At 55.0% G+C, this 13,424-nt stretch overlaps 6 protein-coding genes across 6 annotated transcripts in view; 4 read left to right on the top strand and 2 right to left on the bottom strand.

Moving 5' to 3' along the window:
* Window positions 1-1,560, top strand: part of PTSG_07896 (uncharacterized protein) — a gene marked incomplete at its 3' end in the record, with an annotated part of 8,005 nt that extends 6,445 nt beyond the window's left edge. Inside the window, exons 10-13 of the mRNA XM_004991641.1 lie at window positions 370-395; window positions 655-746; window positions 1,017-1,104; window positions 1,260-1,560. Coding sequence (XP_004991698.1) covers window positions 370-395; window positions 655-746; window positions 1,017-1,104; window positions 1,260-1,560 — 507 coding nt within the window. The remainder of the gene's footprint in view (window positions 1-369; window positions 396-654; window positions 747-1,016; window positions 1,105-1,259) is intronic.
* Window positions 1,561-2,301: 741 nt separating this feature from the next.
* PTSG_07895 (vacuolar protein sorting-associated protein 29) lies at window positions 2,302-4,326 on the bottom strand (the record flags this gene model as incomplete). The annotated part of the gene is made up of 7 exons (XM_004991640.1): window positions 2,302-2,391; window positions 2,648-2,761; window positions 2,995-3,045; window positions 3,328-3,432; window positions 3,567-3,683; window positions 3,937-4,011; window positions 4,321-4,326. The coding sequence occupies 7 exons, from the start codon at window positions 4,324-4,326 to the stop codon at window positions 2,302-2,304; spliced, it is 558 nt and encodes a 185-aa protein (XP_004991697.1).
* Window positions 4,327-4,520: 194 nt separating this feature from the next.
* PTSG_07894 (40S ribosomal protein S29) lies at window positions 4,521-5,806 on the top strand (the record flags this gene model as incomplete). The annotated part of the gene is made up of 4 exons (XM_004991639.1): window positions 4,521-4,616; window positions 4,898-4,944; window positions 5,174-5,273; window positions 5,798-5,806. The coding sequence occupies 4 exons, from the start codon at window positions 4,521-4,523 to the stop codon at window positions 5,804-5,806; spliced, it is 252 nt and encodes an 83-aa protein (XP_004991696.1).
* A 12-nt stretch (window positions 5,807-5,818) lies between these two features.
* On the bottom strand, window positions 5,819-8,362 carry PTSG_07893 (uncharacterized protein). The gene is made up of 7 exons (XM_004991638.1): window positions 8,134-8,362; window positions 7,777-7,909; window positions 7,487-7,545; window positions 7,236-7,310; window positions 6,872-6,945; window positions 6,585-6,708; window positions 5,819-6,258 (listed from the first exon to the last, which is right to left on the bottom strand). Exons 1-7 carry the CDS (start codon window positions 8,245-8,247, stop codon window positions 6,094-6,096), a joined length of 744 nt encoding a protein of 247 aa, XP_004991695.1. The 5' UTR covers window positions 8,248-8,362; the 3' UTR covers window positions 5,819-6,093.
* Window positions 8,363-8,384: 22 nt separating this feature from the next.
* Window positions 8,385-9,509, top strand: PTSG_07892 (uncharacterized protein). Its single transcript, XM_004991637.1, has one exon. It carries the CDS (start codon window positions 8,535-8,537, stop codon window positions 9,486-9,488), a length of 954 nt encoding a protein of 317 aa, XP_004991694.1. The 5' UTR covers window positions 8,385-8,534; the 3' UTR covers window positions 9,489-9,509.
* A 283-nt stretch (window positions 9,510-9,792) lies between these two features.
* The window catches only part of PTSG_07891 (uncharacterized protein), a 4,011-nt gene continuing 379 nt past the window's right edge, over window positions 9,793-13,424 (top strand). The window contains exons 1-5 of the mRNA XM_004991636.1: window positions 9,793-9,846; window positions 10,017-10,138; window positions 10,372-11,993; window positions 12,335-12,809; window positions 13,162-13,424. The exon at window positions 13,162-13,424 is cut by the window's right edge and continues 379 nt beyond it. Of these exons, the coding sequence (XP_004991693.1) occupies window positions 10,024-10,138; window positions 10,372-11,993; window positions 12,335-12,809; window positions 13,162-13,424 (2,475 nt within the window). The 5' untranslated portion in view covers window positions 9,793-9,846; window positions 10,017-10,023. The remainder of the gene's footprint in view (window positions 9,847-10,016; window positions 10,139-10,371; window positions 11,994-12,334; window positions 12,810-13,161) is intronic.

Here is a 13,424-nt window from a genome sequence, read left to right as displayed (position 1 = left end):
AGCAACTATCGCGACAAAATAGAGCGAGAAATCCTTCCCCCTCCCTTTTTGTGGGTTCAGCAGCAGTTCCCCCTCTATTTCGTGCCGGCACCCACCTCGTGCCCCCCACTTGTGTGCCACGCACTCACACACACACAAGACACACACACACACACACACACACACACACACACACACACACACACACACACACACACACACACACACACGCACGCACGCACGCACGCACACACACACACGCACACACACACACGCACACACACACACGCACACGCACACACACGCACGCACCCACACCATGCCCTCTCTTCGCCCTTACCAAATACATTGTTCACTGTTGTCGTTTTCGTTGTCCCCGTTCTTTGCCAGGTGTTCAAGCCAAGGGCCGCGATGCTGTAAACGCCGCCAGCACCGAGAAGCTAACGTACAGCCGAACACACACACACACACACACACACACACACACACACACACACACACACACACACACGCATATCACTTGCATGGCTGCTGTTTGCTGTTGCTGCCTGCTGTTGCTGCCTGCTCCCTTGTGTTCACGTATGCACCACATATACGTCCCATTCACATCCTTTCCTCCCCTCCTTGGTTTCTTCTTCTTCTACGCTTTCTCTTGTCCCATCCCCCCCGGGCCAGGTATTTGCTTGACCTGTGCCAGCCGCTCGCCACGCCAGATTGGGCCCTTGTCTTTGCTCTTGTCCTCCGCAACGAAAACACGCTGCAACAAGGTGTGCACACACAGTTATGTGTGTCTCTGTATGTCTCTGTGTGCCTCTGTGTCTGTGTGTGTGTCTGTCTGTGTGTGTCTGTCTGTCTGTCTGTCTGTCTGCCTGTCTGTGTGAAGGGATCCTGTTGCTGCTCTCGTTCTGCCCCTCTCCATGTGCGCACCTTAAACTGTGGTGACTGTATTCACTCATGTCGCTCGCCGTACTCGCACGCACAATCGCACATACCCAATTGCACATACCCATGCACTCACTCATGCGTGTGTGGTGCAGTTTTGGACGACATTCGCCCCTCCTCTCGCGCAGCGAAGCTTGTCGTGCGCATCCAAACACACATCTCCACAGACCCACACCTCTCAGAGTGCGTTTTTGCTCTTGCTTTCGTGCTTTTGTGCTTGCTTGCACGTTTGCTTGTGTGTGTGCGCGCTATCATTGCCCATGCAAACCCTTCTCACATCAACTCAACCCCGTTCCCCTTCTCCTTTGTCGCCACCACCTTCCACCACCACACTTCAGGGATGCGCGTGGTGCGTATCTTGCGCTGTTGCGGACGGCAGCAGACAATTTGCCCTCTTCTGACGTCACCGCCATCATGACGCAAGACGACATTGAGCGCGAACTGAATTACACGCGCGACGATGTTGAGGAAGAAAGGGAGGCGGAGACAGAAGCCCATCACCGCACGCACAAGACGCGCGGCAGTGGCGGCGGTGGCGTGAACGGTGTTGATGGAAGGACGAACGTGCAGCGCCTTGGTGAGCAGGATGCGGCGGCGACAGCAGAGGACAGCGGCCAATCCGAATGCGTCATTGCTTGATGCGTGTGTGTGTATGTGTGTTGATGTGTGTGTGTGTGTGTATTCGGTGATGTGCGCGCCTGTCTGTCTGTCTGCCTGCCTGCCTGCCTGCCTGTCCGCCTGTGGTTCACTGTTACGCCTCTCACTGCAGCAGCTGGGACGTGTTTCGGTGTCGTCAAACGTAACACCAGACACAATAAAACGAGCCAGTCATCACATCACATTACGACAACAATACTCCGGGCATTGCTGATCCTCGTGTCTTTCATTTCGGACGAATGCGCCAGCCCGTTTCACACGGCTGTACGTGTCCTCATCCATCACCTTCACCGAGCTGTTTGTCTGCCCAAGTGGAACAACAGGGGACAGCGCTCTGCTTGCTCCCTGGGTCGCAAAGTGTCATCAACTGTATTGGCATCAACTTCCACTCGTCCCCCCTCCGGCCGGATCGCACAGCCTACAGTGTTGCTATCACTATCACACACACACACACACACACACACACACACACACACACACACACACACACACACACACACACACACGCACACACACACACACACACACACGCACACACGCACATAAATGGAGGAAGCAATGCCGCTCAAAACTCGCGCACACAAATGCGTTCAAGGAAAGAAAAGGGTAACAGCAAAGCATGTGGTCACCAGCAAAACACAGATGAAGGAGGAAAGTCAACTCATTCAAGCAATACAAACAAACAAACACACACACCAACATGCACACGTGATGAGAAAGTGATTACGCAGAGCCGCCCTTTGTGTATTCGATCTTCTCCACCTGAAACTCCGAGCCAACCAGCTTGTACACAAAGATCTTGATCTTGGGGCCCTGTGCGCGGTCAAACGGTGGGTGCAGTGGGACATTCGGGAAGGGTACACAGCATGCGTTGAAATGAGTGTGTCGGGGGTTGAGCTGGGTGTAGTGATATCAAGCACAAGCGATGCGCGCACACACACACACACACACACACACACACACACACACACACACACACACACACACATACACACACACACACACACACACACACACGCACACACGCACACGCACACGCACACGCACACGCACACGCACACACACGAACCTGGATGTCCATGAGGGCGAAGGAGGGGGTGACCTGAGTCTGCGTGGCCGAGTATGCACCTGTGGCGGAGCCGGGGTTGAGGAAGAGGTGTCCGTCCTCCTCAAACGACTCAAACTGGGAAGAAAAACGAAGACCAAAACACGGGCACATGTTGTCGTGACTGTGATGTGAGCGCGTAGCATGAGGAGACGTGGCCGTGTTTGTGAGGGGAATTGGGCAATGGCATACCACCCAGACACTGTGGTTTCTGCCATCGGTCCTCCGTGACACCTTGCACTGCGCTGTAACCTAGCGCCCACCTTCGCCCCCCCCCCCTTCCCTCTTGCTTTTCTTGTTGTTTGTTTTACCGCGTGTGTGTGTCCACTGATGAGAACGTCGACGTTCATTTGCCTCCGCACCTGTATTGGTGGTTGCGCAAGCATGAGCAGCGCGTACAAGGTGGGGTATGAAGTGAGGGTACATGCAAGAAATACAAGCGTTGGCTGCCTAACTTGCTCAACGACTCCATGGCACAGAGCAACAGCCACGGGTGCAGTGGCAAGTCTGTTGACATCACACACACACACACACACACACACACACACACACACACACACACACACACACACACACACACACACACAAGCACACACACACACAAGCACACACACACACAAGCACACAAGCACAAACCAACGCACCGTGCTCAGACTTTGGTGGTCGCCCCAAGGGACGACTTTGTGTCCATGGCAGAGGCCAATCTTGAAGTCGCCAATGCGCACTGTCTTCTCCTCTGGGTATGTGTCCTTGTCATCGGAAACACGGCAGCACAAGAAAGAAGAGGCGCGTGAGAACACCGTGGGGAGCAAACACACATGAACACACCTCCAGGACAAGTGACTGGCAACGCGCACAAAACCATACAAGCGCACGCGCACACCTCATCAAAGTCGCCCGCCACGACGTGCACGTCTGATGCGAGTGTTTTCAGGTAGTCGAATGTGTCACGAGTGACCAGGTTGCCCGTGCACAAAATGTGTTGGATTTTCCCAGGGACCTGTACGCATGTGTGTGTGTGTGTGTGTGTGTGTGTGTGTGTGTGTGTGTGTGTGTGTGTGTGTGTGTGTGTGTGTGTGTGTGTGTGTGTGTGTGTGTGTGTGTGTGTGTGTGTGTGTGTGTGTGTGTTTACATGTGTGCTAGTGGAAAGAACACATCGCACACACGACATACGCACAACACACACACCACAAATACAACACACAAATGCAACACCAATACAAACACAACACACAACAACGCAATACACTCACCAGCTTGTCTGTAAAAGCCTTTGGAATACTGCTGGCGCGGTGAGGGATGTGGAAATCCCCAATCACAAGCACAAACTTTGGTGGGTTGCCAGTTCAAACAATACAAACAACAGGGAAGCCGAGCATCGGGTTTCGAATGAATAATTGAAGGAACAACGGCATTGGTGCAGCTCGACATAATGTGATACACTCTTCTCACCTCATCCACACCAGCACAAATCCTCCCAACACACACACACACCACACACATACAAGCAACAATACACATATTCATACATCTGCATCCAAACACGCGGGGAAGAGTTGGGAGGAAGCTTGCCAGCACCCTCACATACTGCCCACACTGTGCATCAGCTCGCATCCCATATCCACTGCTTGACTCACCACCATAGTCGCTTCTTCCTCCTGTTTCCTTCCTCTTGGGCGATTGGAGTTGTCCTATTTAAAGTCTCTTGGGTTGGATGTATGACAATTTGTAGAACCCGCGTGGACGGGTTTTGGGTCGGCTGTGCCTTTTTCCTCTCCGACACACGCGCAGCAACACCCCTTCCCTTCCCTTCCTCTGCGAAGCGCACACCGCCAAGATGGGCCACAACGATGTAAGTGCGCCTGTGCTCGTGCGGCGGAGGAGGAGAAAGGCACAGACCCATGCGGGCGTCATGGGCGTGAGGGTGCAAATGGTGTGCCTGTTCGTCCATGGGCTGCTGTGCGTGTGTTTGTGTAGAGGAGGGAGAAATGACCATAACTACAGCGGAGAAAAAACACAAGCAGCTGCCCACTGCTGTGCGTGTGTGTGTGTGTGTGTGTGTGTGTGTGTGTGTGTGTGTGATCATGCCTCTTGCTCCTTCCTCTCCCCAATCCATCCCTCTCCCCAAAGCCACGTTAGTATGCACTGCACAGCACTCACGATACGTGTCCTTGTGCATGGATTGACCTTGTTTTGTTTGTCTCCACCTGCTAGATCTGGTACTCCCGCCCCCGCAAGTTCGGTCCCGGCTCCCGCTCCTGGTGAGTGCTGCTTGTTGTTGTGGATTTTGTTCTGCTCAGAAGCTGGAGATGCCTGGTTCTACTACTGCAGACATACGCCAGCCACCCACTTTACCCGCACACACACACACACAAACACAACACACAACACTGCTCGACGGCTCACACAATAACACACTAACACACACATAAAACATACAACATGCGTGTCCTTGTTGTTGGCGTCGTCGTCTCTTCTGTGGACCATCAGCCGTGTCTGCGGTAACCACCACGGTCTCATCCGCAAGTACGGTATCAACATGTGCCGTCAGTGCTTCCGGGAGCGCGCTAAGGACATTGGCTTCCAGAAGGTACGAACCGGATTGTGTGCGGTGTGGTGAGGCAGAGAGAACAGAGAGAAAAGAAGGGCTGTGGTGGTGGTGGCAGGTGGGCTACACTCGTGATTGTACAGGGAGTGGAGCATGGTGGGAACGGCTGTTCTGATGCATGAGCAAAAGAAGGGGAGGGTGAAGCAAGAGACAGCGCCAGCACCAGAGCTGAGTGCGAGATGTGGATGAGTGTGGATGTGAAGCACGAGTACACGAACAGGACAACACACACGAGGGACGTGACATGATGAGTGAACCGCTTTACAAGCAGCAGCAGCACGGTGGTGCGGTGCGTGTGAGAGGAGGGGGGTGTGGGATTCGTGTTAGTGAGGCGTGTTCGCTTCACTGCTTCATTCCTGCTCGTCACTTACTCACAGTCTGCTTTGTGTTTCCTTGTTATGTTCCCGTGAACATGCATTTGTGTGTGTGTGTGTGTGTGTGGTTTCGTTGTTCCCCTCCCCCCCCCTGGTGCCTGCCTGGCTCTATTCCACCACACACCACCACAGCTGGACTAAACGCTCAACACATGCACCTTTGTTTCTTACGTTGGTTGTTCATGTTGTGCGGGAAGTAAATGGCTGATCGCTCCAGACCAATTGTACCAAGATTCACGCTTGTGCACATCTCACTGGCCCGCACACATGGCGTGGTGGAGGGCAGGGAAGCGAAGACGTTTCATGATTCATTTAGAAGCAACAGCATCATCATCGTCACATCATGCATGCACACACACAGAAGTACACAATCGTGAAACAGCAGCAACACATACAAAGCACATGAAAACACATCGCAGCAAGTCCAGTCAGTCGCCCTTCTTCTTGACGTTTGTGTAGCGCTGGCTGTATGCCTCATAGCCGGGCAGCTGCTGCAGCTCCGCGGCGGTGACGGGGTTGTTCTCCGTGACTAGCAGCGAGATGCTCGAGTCCGCCAGCAGCGCATTTGGGATACCGCCCAACGCAATGTTGTTCTGATGGCATTGAGAGGGGGGGGGGTCGGGTGAAGCAGGACGGGGGTGAGGAACGAGAGAGAGGGAGGGAGGGAGCGAGAGAAAAAAGGGGGGAGAGAAAACGGAGCCAGGCCTAACAGCACGAGGAGAGACGTGCAGAAGAGGTCCAAAACAAACAAACGCATACACACGCGCGCACACACACACACACACACACACACACACACACACACACACACACACACACACACACACACACACACACACACACACACACACACACACACACACACACACACACACACACACACACACACACACACACACACAGAGCGAGGTTGAGTTACGTGTTCGCAACGAAGGACTTTGAGCTTGGGGCACTTGGTAAGGGAAGCGGGGAGGGTGGTGAGCTGGTTGTAGCCCACATTCAGCTCCGCCAAGTTGCACTCGTCACACTCATCTGGTAATTGACTGCAGGGTAAATGTGAGTAGGGTGAACTTCAACAGCACCCGAAGCGCCACACATCAAGGCCTGGACTGACAGTGTTAAAATCACAACCACACACCTCTAAGCCAGCCACCCACTCAAAAGCTCATTCAGCAACTCGCTCGACAACTCAGCAAATAAACGAACGTGATCTTGTTGTGGGAAAGGTTGCACACTTCCAGGTTTGGTAACTTGAGCAATTGCGCTGGAACCACCGTCAACTGTATGCACGTGCACACACACACATACACACATACACGTACACGCACACACACGCACACATACACACATACACACGCACACATACACACAGACACCCACACATACATACACACACGCACGCATACACACACGCACACACGCGCAAACACAAATCAGCAGCGATGAGTGAGTGAATGAGTGAGTAGGACGCTGCATGATGTTGCAACAAGACAACAATGAGGTCCACACACGCGAGAGAGGTAAATTGAAGTGCTGACAGCTCTCAGCTGTACACGTACGGCGTGTTCACCTTGTTGTGGCTGAGGTCAATCTGCTTCAACTTGTTGAGGGACAGGATGCACCGAGGGACGTGCACGAGTGCATTCTGTATGAAGCAGCAACACGACAGCACACACCAGCAAGAGTTGCAAGTGAGTGTCGAGAGAGAGCCGAAAGTGAACAGGCAGCCATGATAGGGCTGTGAAACAAAGCAAACTACGACAGTGCTGAAAGAAGGAGGCAAGACACGGCATGGGCAAGCGTGTTGATACGAGCACTGACTTGCGTTAGCGTCAGTGTTTCCAGCTTCTTCAAGTTGCTGAGCACGTCAGGCAGATTGGCTGCAAGATGCAAATCAGGCATATGAGACCATTGGAGCATGGAGAAAGAGAGCACCTGACACGAGCCCACGACTGAGTGCACACAAACGCGCACGCGCGAGTATACAATCATACTCACACGAGTCCAAGCACGCACATGCGCACGCGCACGCAAATACTGGCAGTCATGCGCTGTTGCATTCGCACACCTGCACATTGGCATGCACAGGAACAATAGTGATCAAGCCTTACCGATGGCATTGCTGTCCAGGTGAAGCGTTTTCAATGCAACCAGCTGTGCAAACTCCACGGGAATCTCTGAGATTTTGTTGTTGCGCAGACTCAAGCTCCGCAGCGTCTTCAAGTCCGCAATCTGGACTGGCGCCTGCAGTTTACATCAGAGACCAAACCCAATATTGTGTGTGCGTGTGTGTGTGTGTGTGTGTGTGTGTGTGTGTGTGTGTGTGTGTGTGTGTGTGTGTGTGTGTGTGTGTGTGTGTGTGTCATCTGTACGGTGAAACAAGCGCGCCAATCACAGAAATCATCATCAAGTCGTTCCAGTCACGAACATCAAAACAGCAAACCAAAACCCCCCGTCCCCATTCATACCTTGGAAAGGTTCAGGTTCTGCAAGGACAGCACGCCTGTTGCCCTGGCTCGTTGCATCCGCTCCTCCAGCTTCACCCGCCCGCCTCCAAGCGGGTTGCTTGCACTCTGGCCCATCGTGTGATGAGGGATGAAGCGGAAGACTGGTGGGGAAGGGTGCTTTCGTTGCTTGCTTGCTTGTTGCTTGCTTGCTTGTCTTGTTGACCAAAGTTGCTTCGCTGTTGGGCGGCTGCAGATAAATGAAGGAAGATGTCCAACAAATTTCAGGACTTGCATCCACCAACACAAGCCACATACGAGAAACACACAAGCAAGGAGCAACAAGCAGAAGAGCAGTGGACTGTGTGCTACACGCCTCGACACGCAAGCGTTCCCTCTATCCAAAGCGCAGCAGCACTGCCGGGATGCCTCGCGGCATGGACCGGCTGCGGGAGAGCTTCCAAGGGCTAAGACAGTCTGCAGAGTCGCTGGCCAGGGTGGTTGGAACTGGCGGTGCGAGCGTGCAGCTGTCGCGGCAGATGCACACGGCAAAGTCCATCCTGGAGGCGCTCAACAAGTTCAAGCAGTCCATGAACACCGCCATCGACACGCCAAAGAGTGCGGGCAACCTGACAAACGACGCGCTGGAGGCAACCGTGGCATGCCTCAAAGGCTTCCTGACGATTGTTACGCTGATGTCGGAGTACGAGAGTGACATGGAGGCCGACGAGGATGAGGATCTTGTGGGGCAGCGGCGACAGGAGCAGCGCCGCCTCCGTCGACAGCGCGCAAAGCACCGCAGGTCACGAAGGCGTGCTACTCAACAACCACAGAAAGGTGACGGGAGCGACGCTGATAGTGGCAGTGATGATGAAGCAAGTGGATCGGAGGCAGAAGCGGGACCTGCTGGCAAGGGCAAGACTGATGGAGATGACGTGCACGCTGATGATGACGATGGTCATGCTGCTGCTGATGACGATGGTGATGGTGATGGTGATGGTGATGGTGATGGTGATGGTGAAGCACACCCACGCAAGCGCGCAAAGCGAGCCGAAACTGCGACTGCTCAATGGCAAGACGGCGTAACACAGCAATTGTCGAGAGAAGCAAATGCAGGACAGGCATCTGCAACCCGGGCTTCCACTGGTCACACCACAACCGATCCAAAAAGCGGGTTGGCACGCGTGCTTGATGGCGCGGTAACAGTCTGCAACTGTGCACCAGTTTGCCTGCAACCACAAGACGCGGCCTCCGACACGATGTTGATGACCTTCAACGTGCCCAAGACGCTCCTCTTTCACATGCCCAACGTGGATGAAGGCATTGCCATTGCTCGCGACATTGTTGGCAGAAACTGCTACCTCAAGGTCAAGCTCTGATGAAGCGTGTGTGTGTGTGTGTGTGTGTGTGTGTGTGTGTGTGTGTGTGTGTGTGTGTGTGTGTGTGTGTGTGTGTGTGTGTGTGTGTGTGTGTGTGTGTGTGTGTGTGTATGTGTCTGTGTGTGTGTGTCTGTGTGTCTGTGTGTCTGTGTGTGTCTGTGTGTCTGTGTGTGTGTGTCTGTGTGTCTGTGTGGCTGTGTTCTGTGTGGACATTCCATGGTCGAAAATAAGAGCATATCATTCGCAAATCCCCTCAGTGTACAAAGCAAAGACCGCTTCGTGCTTGCTGCTGTTGCTGTTGTTGTGGCGGGTGGAACAACACAAAGCTGTTTTGGCCAATCACAAGCAAGCAAGCAAGGTCAGGTGGTGGTGGTGGTGGTGGTGGTGGTGGTGGTGGTGGTGTGTGTGTTGTGTGCCTGTGTGAGGAGATACCTCGAGACCTCTGTACAAACCCGTCATTCAGGCTCACGTACAACACAACCACACTCTACATACATCGCACAACACACGCGTCCCTTCGCCTGACAGCAACACCATGCAGGCGAGAATGCTTGTGCGCAGGGCACTTGCAGTTGTGGCAGCATTGTGTCTGAGCTACATCCCGCTGGCACACGCTGATCACGAGACATGGCCACTCGCGGGTGGCATTGGTACGTTGTCCCGCTTGCTGTTCGTGTACATACATGGCGTGCGTGTGCGTGTTGTGGGGTTACACCGTACTTGCGCTGATTCGGCTGCTCTACTCACACACCACACCACAACACACCACACCACACCACACCACACCACAACACAACACAACACTCACTCAACACACCACAACACTCACTCAACACAACACAACACTCATTCAACACACCACAACCCAACACAACAATCAAAGCCGTCGTTCGTGGAGACGAGATGCTGATGGCCAACGGGGAGAAGCGGTTGACGTTTGCAGTCACGTTTGATGAGCCCTTTCCCAGTACGCCGTCCATCGTCATTGACCGCATTGGCGTCAACGACATTGATGTTTCGCAGGAGCTGTTCCACACCACGCCCTTCATCAGCGAGTCGCGCTTCCTTGCCGAGCTCATTGCGCTGTCCCCGCTCATGGGCTCCGTAAACGTGTCGTGGGTGGCCAGCTACCAAGGACCCTGCGAGAGCCACATGCACTGTCCCACAACGCAGTACTGCGACCGCTACGGCGGCTGCGATGATTGCTCTGTCTGTGTTAAGCTGGGAGACACCTTCAACGCCGCACCTTGCCCGGACAAGTGTGATCCGTACTTCCCCGACATGCTACCGACTACCACCACAGCTACAGCTAGCACCATCACCGGCGCCAGCAGTGGTGATGGTACATTCACGGCATCGACAACTGCAGAAACAACAGCAACCACAACGACAACAACAACGACGACAACAACAACAACAACAATGGTGGGAGTGCCAGAGCCGTGTGTGGTGTGCGACATTGAGACCTACCCATGTGGAGACGAGTGCCTGATTGTGAGCGGTCTTGTGCTTCCCGAATGCTTTCAAGAGCCCGGCTGCTCCGTCACGTACGGCCAGGGCAGCCTCATCCACTTCAACACCACCGTCGATGCCCTCACGCAAGCGCAGGCGCGCGGGCAGAAGGCTGACGGCGCCCTGCTGAAGCTGTCCACCATCAACCCGCATCTCGCCAACCCAGACCTGCGTGAAACCATCGCCCGCGTTGAGTCCGTTGCCCTGTGCACGGACGTGGTGTGCGACCCTGCACCCCAGTGCTACGATGAGGCCGTGTGCAGTGATGGCACGTGTCTGACACCGCGCCCCAGCACCGCCGGCACCCCGTGTGATGATGGCAACAGCGCCACGGATGATGATGCGTGCGACGGCAGCGGCATGTGCGTTGGCATCGACTACTGCGCTGGCGTGGTGTGCGACCCGCCAACACAGTGCCACGTGGAAGGCGTTTGCAGCCACGGCGTGTGCACGGACGTGTTCGCGCCAAACGGCACGGCGTGCGACGACGGGCTTGAGCACACGGACAACGACGCGTGCGACGGCAATGGCGTCTGCTCGGGTGTCGACCTGTGTGAGGGCGTGGAGTGTGCGCCTGCAAGCGACTGCCACCTGCCTGGCACGTGCAGCCATGGTGTGTGCTCCGATGCGTACCAGCCCGAGGGGCACCCGTGCGACGATGGCGACGCTGCCACAGATGACGACGTCTGCACCGGCAACGGCACGTGCACTGGTATTGACTACTGCATTGGCGTGACGTGCGAGCCGCTGTCACAGTGCCACGTTGCCGGCACGTGCAGTCACGGCGAGTGCAGCACCCCATATGCTGCGAGCGGGACGCCCTGCGACGACGGCGACGCCACCACCGACGATGACGTGTGCGACGGCAGCGGCGTTTGTGCTGGCATCGACTACTGTGTTGGTGTCATGTGCATCCCGCCCTCACCGTGCCAGACCAACGGCACATGCGCGCATGGGGAGTGCTTCTTCGACAACCTCCCAGATGGCACGCAGGTCGGTGTGGCCATGTGTGTGTGTGTGGCTGTGTGTAGGTGTGCGTGTGTGATTGTGCGTTGTGTAGGTCTGGCTGTTTGTATATGTGTATGTGTATGTGTATGTATGTGTGTGTGTGTGTGGCTGTGTGCATGTGTGTGGTTGAGCATGTGTGTGGTTGAGCGTGTTTGTTGTAACAGAGTGGTTACTTCTGTCTTGTTTGGCTACCCACACGAGGTTCTCCATGTATGTCACATGCATCGATCCTCAGCCCTCATGTTGGCACACTCGCCAACGATGCTCATGACTACCACCCTACCACCACCCACAACCACAACCACCACCACGATCATGATGTACAGTGCAACGATGGAGATGCGAGCACGGACTTTGACGCGTGCCAGAGCGGCGCATGTGTGGGTGTAGTGCAGCCAACAGTTGGGCCAACACAGGGCATGGGCTTTGTCACCGTGGCCGCTGTCCAGGTAGAGATGACAACCCCGACCAACACCAACAGCACGGCACCTGCGATGCCTGTTGACGATGCTGCTGCTGCCTCTGCTGCAGTTGTGTCGATTGCCGCGCTTGTGCCGGGCGTGTATGAGGATGATGTTCGTGTTGACGTGACAGCTTCCGATGCCAGCATGGGCGGCGGTAGCGGTGTCAGCACTGGCGATGCGTGGACGGCCATGTGGACGATTGAGGTCAACACGCGGGTGTTTGCGGAGGACTATGTGGTGGGCAAGGTGGGAGAGGTGCTCAACTCAACGCAGCTGCTGCAGTCGCTCGCACCCGCTGGTGTCGTTGCGATCACCCTCATCGACACCCCATACGCAGGTGTGTGTGTGTGTGTGTGTTGTGTGTCTTGTGTGTGTATGTGCGTGTGAGTGTATGTGTGGGGGTGTTGTGTGTGAGTGTGCATGTATGTGTGTGTTGTGTGTGAACATGTGTGTGAACATGTGTGTGTTGTGTGTGAACATGTGTGTGAACATGTGTGTGTGTTGTGTGTGTGAGTATTGTGCGTGCATGTGTGCGGTGCTGCTTGATGTGACTTGCTGCCATGTAGTTGCCACCACTCACTCAGCTCACCGACAACCACAACCACGCACATGCACGCAACCAAACACACAATCACATCCATACCATCGTGTCTGGCGCCCCTCCTTTCACTCCGTCTCCCTCCGACCAGAGCTGCGGTGCCTGTCTGCGGTGTCGTGCCCTGCGCTGTCGTGCGCGAGCGACGAGATGGAGTACCAGTCGCAGTACCCGTCGGTGCGCAAGTGCTGCCCGCGCTGCCTCAAGCGGTCCGCATATTTGAGCACGGAGACGGCGGCGTACCAGCTGGCACTGCAGCACTACGCAGAGGCGCAGCAGCAGCAGGACGAGGACTACGCAACCATCGACCTTGTTGCGTACGAGGAAGCGCGTGACACGTGGCAGGCGGACTTGACG

Source organism: Salpingoeca rosetta (assembly GCF_000188695.1).
Source record: "Salpingoeca rosetta unplaced genomic scaffold supercont1.19, whole genome shotgun sequence".
NCBI lineage: Eukaryota > Choanoflagellata > Craspedida > Salpingoecidae > Salpingoeca > Salpingoeca rosetta.
The sequence above is the reverse complement of the archived record's forward strand: the minus strand, read 5'-3'. Positions and strand labels throughout refer to the sequence as shown.